General features: G+C 57.0%; 1 protein-coding gene across 1 annotated transcript in view; it reads left to right on the top strand.

Moving 5' to 3' along the window:
• CES1 (carboxylesterase 1) overlaps positions 1 to 7568 on the top strand; it is an 18557-nt gene extending 10989 nt beyond the window's left edge. Inside the window, exons 9-15 of the mRNA XM_012733168.1 lie at positions 892 to 930; positions 1665 to 1805; positions 3351 to 3431; positions 3710 to 3857; positions 6020 to 6145; positions 7045 to 7117; positions 7388 to 7568. Of these exons, the coding sequence (XP_012588622.1) occupies positions 892 to 930; positions 1665 to 1805; positions 3351 to 3431; positions 3710 to 3857; positions 6020 to 6145; positions 7045 to 7117; positions 7388 to 7568 (789 nt within the window). The remainder of the gene's footprint in view (positions 1 to 891; positions 931 to 1664; positions 1806 to 3350; positions 3432 to 3709; positions 3858 to 6019; positions 6146 to 7044; positions 7118 to 7387) is intronic.
• The last annotated feature ends 3655 nt before the right edge of the window (positions 7569 to 11223 follow it).

The raw sequence follows: 11223 nt of genomic DNA, 5'->3' as shown, positions 1-11223 counted from the left end.
CCATCCATCCACCCATCCACCCATCCACCCATTCACCCATCCCTCCATCCAGCCATCCACCCATCATCCATCACCCATCCATCCAGCCTCCATCCATCCACCCATCATCCAGCCAGCCAGCCAGCCAACCAGCCACCCATCCACCCATCATCCATCCATCCACTCACCCACCCAGCCAGCCATCCAGCCATCCACCCATCATCCATCATCCATCCATCCAGCCAGCCAGCCAGCCATCATCCATCATCCATCATCCATCCATCCAGCCATCCATCCATCCAGCCAGCCATCCATCCATCCAGACATCATCCAGCCAGCCATCTATCCATCTGTGTTAACTTCACTCATAGGAGGTTTGCCTCCTGGGAGGTCACAGACAACAACAGCTTTCTAGACTTAGACCCTGTGTAAAACCCTGTCCTCAGTAATCCCAGCAAGTATTGCGGTAAGCCCTACTGGACTGACGTGGGCACGCATTCCTCCCTGAACCAATCTCTATGCCAGGAAAGGAAGCACCCAGGTCACATATAAAGAAGCCTGGACTCATAGAATGAGAATGGGGAAGCAGGAGGTACTCCAAAGGAAAATTGGGGTGTTGTTGCCTGGGGTAACAAGGAAGAGACAGATGGAGGACAGGGCAGGCACAACACACAGCTCTCAGTGCTCCCACCCCCTCACCCCCTGCTCCCCCCACACACCCCATGTGCCCCTGCCCAGGGGAGCCAGTGTCCTGCCCACTTCCTCCTGACCCAGCCAGGTCGGCACCAGGGAGGAGAACCTGACACCCCACACCTGATACTTTTGGCAGTGTGCTTGCAGCTCACAAACATCAGCTTCCCCCACCACCACCCCGGGGGCTTTCTCACCTACATTCTCTCCTTGTCTTCACAGAAATTTTTCTCTCTTGATTTACTTGGAGACCCCAAGGAGGTAAGCACCTTTGACTTCTTGATTACAGGTTCTAAATCTTGATTCCTTTAAGCTGCAGTTAAGTATGTGAGTGAAATCTGCTGTGGTCTCCTTATGTTTATACTGCCGGGGCCCGGATATGGCGGCGACTGGCCTGGGGGACACAGCCAGGGGCCAAGTGTGGTTCTGGCGCTCACGCCCCTGATTCCTAGTGCAGGGCTCCCACTCATCCATGCTGAGTCCCTGGCTCCAGTCCCCACGCTGCCTCCCCCATCTTGCTTACATCTCTTGCTCCCCAAAGTGCCCCTGGAGGAGAAGGCGGGAATAGAAACTTCCACCATGTGGAGGTGGAGATAGCTGGAGAGGGAACATGCAGGAAGGAGCCCAAATCCCCTGGGAAGCTGCAGGACAGATTAGCGTTGCAGCCCCACTATTTGCAGGGCCCTCAGTAAGGGGATCCCCTCCCATCTCTCCTTCCCTCCCATCCTGCCCCCTGGCTGGATACTGAGGACTTCGCCTCGCGCGCCTCAGCATCCTGTCCTGTTGGCCTTCCCGCTTACCCCTCAACTTACTGCTGCTTGCCCCTCGGCAAACGTCTACCTTTCAGGGTCACAAAGGCTTAGCTGCCTTTTTTAGGCCCCTGAATTGGGTGGCCACTGCCCCGGCCACACAGGCCTGCAGTCCCACCGGGGTGGCTGGGGAGGCACGGTGGGTGTCTGACAGGAAGCACAGACAGCAGGCTGGCCTTTTCCCAGAGCCAACCCTTCCTGCCCACTGTGGTGGACGGCGTGCTGCTGCCCAAGACCCCGGACGAGATGCTGGCCGAAAAGAGCCTGAACACCGTTCCCTACATGGTCGGAATCAACAAGGACGAGTTTGGCTGGCTCCTGCCCATGGTGAGCGAGTGCCAAGGGCCCTGCCCGCCCCTCCGCCCCTCCCGCTTCTGCCTGGAGTTCCTCCCTTCCCAGAGCCCCTCCAGGCCCAGGGCAGTTGTCTCCTGTGCTGTTAGCACAGACTGGCATTTCCATGGCAACCTTCTCTGGGACCCCAGGGGGCGCCTGGGTGGTGTGGGCCAGGAGGCCTCTCTGGTGGTCTTCCAATCCAAGATCCTGGCACGCAGGGGCTGGGAGACACTCCTGGTGCAGATGGGGGAGCCAAGGCCTTGAAAGGAGGTGCTGCAGCGAGGAGAGAGGCCTCGGGCCCTGCCAGCAGCCTCGCCCCCCACACCTGGGATTTTCAGTTTCTCCATAAATTCTCTTCCTTAGTCATCTAAGTGGACAGATTCAGAGAAATGCATTTCCCCTTGAGCTACAACTGATGCCTCACAGTTAGCAAGGGCTTTCCCTTCCGCCAGAGCTGAAGCAAGCTGGGTGCGCGTTGAGGTGAGAACAGCAGATCATTCAGGGGCCCGCAGCAACGGGCAAGAGTCCAGTGTGACCTGCGCTCTCATCCCTGATGCGAAAGGCCGGAGAGGATTTAAAGGCCGCAGTGTGCTAAGGTGGTGGCGGGGGGGGGCGGTTGGGCGGTGCAGGTGCGTCTGTCCAGTGACGAGGCCACCTGAGTTTGGTGTGCAGGAGAACGACTTGCGTCTTGATGGCAGGGGCAGAGGTGGGAGTAGGAGCCGGGAGCGTGGAGGGTGGCCCGCACATTCCTTCCCCACCCTGAATGTTTTCTCTTCAAAGAGACACTTCTGGGGTCCTGGAGGAGCCAGTTGTGGGTGTTAAATTTACAGTTCAAAGGGCAGAGACAGGCTTCCTAAGGCAGCCTTCTAGAGCTGAGTTTGAGGGCCATCTGCCTACCACCAGGTTTGGGCAACATCCGTGGCAGGTAAGTCCCCCTGGTGGTGTGGCGCTTCCTCAGGCAGGCATTTTAAAGAGGGACTCGAGGCCGCGTGGACACATGACTTTAAGTGGCCAGAGGCCACTTAAACGGGAAACGCTAGAGCGTTTCCCGTGCAGAGGGGAGATGGAGGCATTAGGTACAGAATTCTGCTGTCCTCACCTCGAAAAGCTTCTTGGGTCTTACCCAAGGACCAAAGCCATAATATAAAATCATAATAGGGGGCTGGGGCTTCCTTGGCCATTTGGGGTGGACAGGGGTATTTGTGAGGTTCATCTGCTTCAGAACTAGCCTGATATGAACCTCCCCTCTCTGTCTCACTGACCATTGGCTATACAGACAGTTGGCAGATAGATAGACACAGACACACACACACACAGACAATTGCAAAGGGCTGGGCCCACTTGTCTAAATATTTACTTTATCCTCTGCACATTTGAGTTTCTCAATAGACGTCCATTGGATCATTGATTTTGCTCAACTCATGGAAGACCCATGGCCGTGAGGGGCCCTTCACCTCCTCACTGACTTGGTCAGCTGGTCAGTTGATTCTGCCTGATAAGTCCCAGTGATTCACAAGTGCTTGTCTGTTTTCTTAACAGATGATGGGTTACCCACTCTCAGAAGGCAAGCTGGACCAGGAGGAGGCCACATCGCTCCTGTGGAAGTCCTATTCAATTGTTGTAAGACTCTGGGGGAATCATGGGAACCAGCTGAGACCCCAAGAGGGGTGAGGACTCACCTCACATCACAGAGCACTTGAATGGCAGATTGAGGGCTGGGCCTGGGGGGTCTCTGCCCCGACCCCTCCGCCTTTCTCCTCCCAGCACCCGGGGACAGGAGTTCACAGGGAGAGAAACTCCCCATTAACTCAAGTCTTCCTCACGGGCTGGGGGAGGTGTGTCTGTCTCGGAGGTGGGGCAGGGAGGAAACGGTCACTTTTATTCCTGACCCCTTTCAGAACGTCCCTGAGGAACTGACTGCAGCGGCCACTGAGAAGTACTTAGGAGGGACAGACGATCCTGTCAAAAAGAAAGACCTGTTCCTGAAAATGATGGCAGACTTGATCTTTGGTGTCCCTTCTGTGAGGGTGGCCCGTCACCACAGGAGTGAGTTGAAGAGAGTGGGCAGGGAGGGACGGCCATCCAGCAGCTTCCGGTCAGTCTTGCCCACCCCCAGCAGGGAAAGATACGTGGGAACAGCTGGGGGTCAGCCCTCTGAGGCTGATCCCAGAAGGCCTGGGGCGGGGGGGCTATCCTGTTTTGGTTTCTGCCCGAATCAGACTGAGAGACAAGGACCTGAACTCAAGGAGGGCAGGAGCTCAGGGCAGGAAAGGAGCAGTGACATGGGGAGAAGGAAGCCAAGCAAGTGTCCGCAGGGGCCAGCGGAGCCGGGGGGCGCACTGGGGAAGAAAAGGTAGACTCGTCTTGGGACTGTCCCGCTAAAGGAGGTACAGGATAAGTACCCCGACTGGTTGAAGCCTGTCCCCAAGGGTCAGTCATTCCCTGGCACTGTGACAGGCTGCCCACTCACCAAAGCCCAGTGGTCAAAGGCCTTGGACCAAGAGCTACAGATCCCAAAGGCAGTGGTCAAGCTGGCATACCCAGCAGCTTCCACTCTAGGGGTTCCTTACTGGACGCTGTGGTCATAGGGCGAATCCTAGACGCGTCCTGCAAGAGTCCAAAGCCAGAGCTAACTGCAAACTCACTTATTAACTAGTGGAACTGGAGAAGAATGGCTCAGAATGGTCAGTTTTAAGGTCCTCATTGGTGCTTGACCTTGACGCAACCGCTTCATGAGTGAATTGCAGAAGCACAGAAGGTTCGCTTGTTCCAAACAACACTTCCCGCTCGACCAAAGACGCCATGATGGAGGGCAGGTTAGGGAGACCATTTAGCACATTACACCCTCCTGTTGGGGTGGCATATAATGCTGTTGTTTTGTGGACAAGCATTTCACAACATGAAGAAATGATGATTGGCTTCCCACATAATATATGCATTGTTATCCCAGCTTATACACACAGGAGAGCTGTGTGCTGATATAGTGGCCGCAGGGTCTCTGAGTGGTGGATTAAAATGATCCTGTTGCTCATTTTCCTTTTTCCCAAGTTTGTATTGTATCCAAGTGGGGAAGTTGTACATGTTCTCCACCAGCCTGACGCGGGACCCAGCCTGTCCCCAGAAGTCCCCATCTGTGGGGACCGTGATCTCTGCGAAGCTCCCAGTTTCCCCCAGCTGGGTGGCCCAAAGTTGGCCCCCAAGGAACAGGAGGGGCAGTGCCAGTGATGTCATCAGAGGAAACCTGATATGTCCTGGGGTTGGAGAGGAGGGCAGGAGCCAGGCAGGCAGGAAGGAGAGAGGCCTTGTCTTTCTTGCCACTCCCTCCCCCTCCCTGGCCAAGCAGGAAGTGAGATAAGTGAGGTGACAGAAGAAACCCTGAGCTTGTGTTTTCCCAAGATTCAAGTGGCAGCCTGTCACCTTTGTGCACAAGTTGTGTTTAAATATCTGCACCTCAGGCCAGCCCCTGGGAGCCCATCCTCCTCCTCAGAGTAGGTGAGGAAGGTGGGACATGATACAGGTCAGAAGACACCTGTTGGCTGCAGTGTTCTCCATAAGGATGCGAACCAGGGAGGGATCAATGTGCTACAGCAGCGTAACCTCTGTAGATATGCTGTCTTAGTGCGCTGCGTGAGTAGACAAGGCAGTTAGGAGGTGAGTTGGCCCACGGCCCTGTAATGAAAGTTGACTGGGTTCACCAGGGTTTCATTGTTTTTTATTCAGCCATATTCATCCATCCATCCATTCATTCATTCACCCATCCATTCATTATCCATTCACCCATCCACCCACCCACCCACCCATCCACCCACCCATCCATCCACCCACCCACCCACCCATCCATCCATCCACCCATCCATCCACCTATCCATCCACCCACTCACCCACCCACCCATCCATCCATCCATCCATCCATCAAATACATAGCCCAAATCCTAGCTCCATTCAGCCAGCTATGCACCCTTCAGCAATCCCAGGGCTTACCCCAGACTCTGCTGCTCTATTATGCTGATCACCAGGGGTAGAGGCTTGTCAGGCCACATGGTGTCTGCACAGGGCTGGCACTGAGACAGGCAGTGGCTACTGCTGTTGCTGTTGTGTGCTCAGGCCTCGTTGTGCCCCAGTTTCCATGGGTGCCCCAGGGCCCTGAGATCTGATGGCTCCCGGGGTGCCTCTGGTAGATGAATTGTGTGTGAACTGTGTCTTCTCAGATGCTGGAGCCCCCACCTACATGTATGAGTACCAGTACAGCCCCAGCTTCTCATCAGAACTGAAGCCCAAGGTGTCAGACCACGGGGATGAGATCTTTTCGGTCTTCGGAGCCCCATTTTTAAAAGGTAATGAGCCCTGTTGACTGCAAGTATGGAGTGAGGAGATCTGGGTCCCTCATTTGATGGTCTTGGGCAAGTTCCTCCTTCTCTTTAAGTCTTGGTTTCCTGAATTCACCATAATAGATTTTTTTTAAGATTTATATTTATTTAAGCATACAAGAACTGGGGTACAGGCCAGAGGGGCACGGGGTGGGGGTGGGGATTCAGCAGAGACAGAGTGGGGAGCAGAATAGGCAGATCAGTGAAGCACACTGCTGAGGGGAGCAGTGGGGAGACAGGTCTGCTGTGCCATGTGGGTCACCCCTGGCAGGGTTTGGGCACTCCTGCTACAGTAGCTGCAGGCAGCTTCCCAGTGCTGCGCTTTAACCCGTTGCAACAACAGGGAGGCCCTGAATTCACCATAATAGGTTTAATGACAAAGGGTTTCAGCCTTTTCCTGTTTTGACGTGCATGGTGGAGAATGTGTAGGGATGCGCCCCCATTCACGGCCATGCTAGGAACCAGGTGTGGGGATCTGTTACCCCTGCCTCCCACTCACAAGGGGCGGCAGTGTGTGAGTAAGAGTCAGGTTAGAATTGGCATTGACCTTGAATCAGGACCAAGGTATGTCTATCCATCCATCTAAAATTCCTGTTAAGTCCTCCCTGGTAGCACAAGGAGTTAGGTCTCGGCACTATGAAGCAATCAGCAGCCCCTGCAGCACGAGTTCGATCCCCAGCCAGGGAGGGACCCCTAGGGCGCAGCAGACCTCTCCTGTCTCCCCGCTGCTCCCCTCAGCAGCATATTTCAGTAGATCCACCTGTTCTGATCCCCACTCAGTCTCTAGCAAGTTCTTCAGTGTTCCTGCCCCCACCCAGGAAACACGCTTCGAGTAGCAAGACTTTATTTTTTCTTCCTCCCCACAGAGGGCGCCTCTGAAGAAGAAATCAAGCTCAGCAAGATGGTGATGAAATTTTGGGCCAACTTCGCTCGGACTGGGTGAGCCTGGTGGCAGAGGTGCTGGGGGCAGTCGGGGGGCTCAGAGCACAGCCACTGGAAGGGGTTGCTGTGACTGTTGGATGGTCAGACTCCTGGCCGTGTGACCTCTGACCCTGACCTCTGACATGAGTCTCCTGTTTGGACAGGCTCCCCGGAAGTGGTGTGTTCCCCGTGCCTGGAGGTGGGCGGGGGTCAGGGGTCCCTGCCAGTCTCAGGGGTGGCTGGGAGCACACAGCAGATCTAGGGAGCTGTGTTTGATTCTGTCCCCAGGAACCCCAACGGGGAGGGGCTGCCCCACTGGCCAGCATATGACCAGAAGGAAGGGTACCTGCAGATTGGAGCCACCACCCAGGCAGCCCAGAAGCTGAGAGACGAGGAAGTGACTTTCTGGACCCAACTACTGGCCCAGGCGGCACAGAAGCCACCACACACCGAGCACGTCGAGCTGTGAGCAGGAGGCCCCCTGGCCTCGCCACCCTGGGCCCAGTTGGGGTTTCTCCCGGCCTCGCCGCCCCCGGCCCAGTCGGGATTTCTCCCGGCCTCGGCACCCTGGGCCCAGTCGGGGGTTTCTCCTGGGCTCATTTATGGGCCAAAGAGGTGAATTCTCACGGAGACTGGGCAGTTACCTGTGGGTAGGGCACAGCCAGGGACAGAAGCTGACACACATCTGGCCTCAACTTGGGGAATAAATGTTCTTCTGGAGACCACGAGTGGCTGTGTCTTGGGTTGGATTAGCCCACCCTCCTCAGGAAAAGCAAGGCGAAGACAGAGCCCAGGAGCAAGGAGGCACCCCTGCGCTGCTGCGGGGACTCTGGAGCCGCTCGGTGTCTCCCCGAGAAAATACAGCACTGCGCAGTGTGTGTGCCCCTAGTAATGGAACCCCAGGGGTCTAGTGTGAAGCCTCCCCACCCCCAGCTGGAAGAGGAGGGGAAAGGGCGTCAGGGGAGAACAGCTTGCATGGACATGTTGGTGGTGGCCTCAGGGGTCAGCACCAGTGGCCAGAAGAGGGCAGCATAGCACAAACCCCAGAGAGCTCCAGAAGGGGGAGGAAGCTGGGATATGCTCTCTCTCTTTTTTTTTTAAGTCTTATTTATTTGTGCACACAGAACTGGGGTACAGGCCAGAGGTGCAGGGGCTGAGAGGATTCACCGGAGACAAAGTGGGGAGCAGAACAGCCTGACTGAGAAGTACACTGCTGAGGGGAGCAGCGGGGAGACAGGAGAGGTCTGCCGCGCCCTGTGGGTCACCTCCGGGGCGGGGATCGAACTCCCGCTGCAGTGGCTGCAGACAGCTTCGTGTTGCTGCGCTTTAACCCATTGTGCTACCAGAGAGGCCCAGATAGTCTCTCTCCATGGGGGTTTCTCCTGTCAACACCATGACGCCTCAGGTTTTAGCCCTGAGGAAGGTCCCAGGAGCCCCAAGTGTACCCCCCCCCAGCTGCAGAGGGCACACGGAAGACCCCTATCAGCATCCATGTGGAGGAGATGCAGACTGGGGCTGTTACCCGAAGTTGTTGGTGGAACTTTGGAGACCTTGGCCTTCAAGGGGCTTCTCAGGCCTCACTGCCAGCCACCCGCTGGTCCCCAGGCAGCAATGGCATGTTTTCCCGTGACACACGCTCCTTCCTGGCCCACTGCGCCTGCCTGCAGCCGCCGCCCACACCCCCCTTCCCCCACCAACACACACACACCCCGCTGTATGCTGCTCTAGGACAGAAAATGAAAATAACAACTGCTAATAAGAAAAGGCAAGAAGGATGAAAGAAACAAGCCACAGAGGCCGGCAGGCCCCACGAGCTGAGGGGCCTTGCCTTCCTGGGTCCCCAGGGCATCAGCTGAGTGGCTTCTGGAGACGCTCGTGCGGAGACGCTCGTGCCCAGGCCTGGGCTGATTTGATTCTGTTGGCCTGGCAGGGGCCTGAGGGTCAAGACCTTCGCAGGCCTCCATGTTTACGGGAAGCCAAGGTGAAAGCCACAAACGCAAGGGCGGGGACCCTTTGTGCAGTCCAGATGGCAGGGCCCCACACGGAGGGGTGTCAAATGCACCCCAAGTGCACCAGCAAGCGAGTACAGGGGGCCGTGTGCCTGGCCCTTGTGACGCAAGACCCCCGGATGTTTCCGGGCTCGGGGCCTGTGGGAAGAAGGCAGGAAACCAGGACAGCAGCTCCTCAGCCAGGCCTAGCAGACCCTGGAATGTTAGGCACAGGATGGGCCCCCAAGGAAGCCAGTGTTGGGGCTCCTTTTGCCAGCTCCCCTGCAACAGAGCCGCACTCCGCTCAACTGGACAGCCAGCTTCCTGGCCATGAGCTCCGCCCGGCCTCTGAGCCCTGTGGGCCCACGTGCTCGCTGTGGCCTCCACCCCCACCCCCTCTCCTGAACTTGGCTGTCATGCTTGCTTGAGTCGTCTCCAAAGGTCTGACGGGCTGGCCAGTCCCCTCCGGGACAGACTGTCCTGGCCAGGGGCTGGATCCCCGCCCACTGGGCTCTCCGGGCTGGGTGCCTGCTCTGCTTGACCAGGCCCACGGAGCCCAGCAGGCAATGCCCTTGGGAAGGGCAGCCCTGGTTTCACTCCGGCCGTCCAGCTGCTTCAGGAGCCATGTTTGATGGGGACTCTGACCCTCTCTGGGTTTTCGTCCAGACTGGAGGCCCGGTCGCCTCTGTTCCCAGATGCCTCTGGGACCTACCTGGCCACCTGAGGTGCACAGGGAGGCTCCTGCCAGCCACACGAGCAGCCACATTCTGGGCACCCCCAGGAAAGCCACAGCTTGATCACGAAGTCTGCCTGCCAGGTCACCTTTCACCGTCCCATTGTACCACCCCCTCCCAACATCTTTCAGGACTCAAACCTATGAGAGCAGAAGCCAAGAACTGACTCTGATTTCCTGTGTCCTGCTTGGACATTACTTTCCCATGAGGGCAACATTGAGGCCGGAGGTGACTCAATAGGGACAGTGCAGGGACACAATGAGAGGTGGGGTGACAGTTCCTGACTGATTTTCCAAAATGTTCGCCTCGCACCCTGCAACCAACAGGCTGTCAATCAGGGACGGCCTCCTGACCTAGAGTATCAGAGACCAGGTGGGAGGCTGAGCAGCAACTCCTCCCCAGCTCCTTCACCCTCCACAGCTGCAAAAAACCTTCTCTCTCTTACCACGAACTTGGGGTCTCCTGCCCAATGGCAACCCTGCTCATGGAGGAAGCTCATGGTGTGTCTTCATAGCCCTGACGGCCCAGAAGGTCCCCACCCCGCATGGGCCCAGCCTTCCATCACTGGTGGGCGAGAGTGAGCGGGGGGTGAGGGGGGCCCTTTCGAAGCTCCCCATCAAGCATGCAGCCCCTGGGGGCAGCTTGTCCACCACCAACATCTCCACTTGCCTGACAAGCCTGGAGCGAGGAGAGGGCTGCGTCTATGGGGCTGAGGCTCAGCGGGACGGAGGTTCTGTCAAGGTCAGACCGGCGGTCATCACAGTTCAGGTCTTGGGGCCCAAAGCCCAGGTGTGTCCATCTGCGTGGCACCAGGAATGAAAACACAGGTGAGCTTTCCACGTTGGGGGGGTGAGGGGGTCCTTGGGGTCAAGGCCAAGACCAGATCCATTGTCAAGGGCCCCTACAAGTGGCAGTAGATGGACAAACTGCCTGATACCAAGTATCGGAGGTTCAGGCCCAGACTCCCAGCCGGGACCGGCGCCCAGGCTGCAGGGTCGCGCTGAGGCCCCCACTGGGCCACACGGGCTGGTGTCTCACGGAGCCACAGCAGGGGCTTCCCAGATGCTAGACAAGCAAGTGTGGAGGCAAGTTCATTTAGAGAAAAGAAACGTTTATTGAGGAGAAAAGGACTAGAAATAAAGTGGGGCTTCCAGGCCGGTGACCCAGGCCAGGGAGGGGCAGGGAGGCGAAGTGGAGCCGAGCCTCGGGGATCCTCACCTTTCCCTGGGTCCTTCTCGGTGGTCTCAGTCTCCGCCCTGTTGTCTCTGTGCCCAGAATACTCTGTCCCAGCACTTACCTCCACATGCTTTTATCATTCTCATTCTGGAATGTACTGTTCCCCCTGGTCCTGGGGCTTTTGATTTGTTCCCTTGGGAATGTGTTGCTCTTATCTCTGGAGCTT

Source organism: Condylura cristata, unplaced genomic scaffold (assembly GCF_000260355.1).
Source record: "Condylura cristata isolate star-nosed mole 26May11 unplaced genomic scaffold, ConCri1.0 scaffold00039, whole genome shotgun sequence".
Lineage (NCBI taxonomy): Eukaryota > Metazoa > Chordata > Mammalia > Eulipotyphla > Talpidae > Condylura > Condylura cristata.
This window is presented reverse-complemented; position numbering and strand designations above follow the sequence as displayed.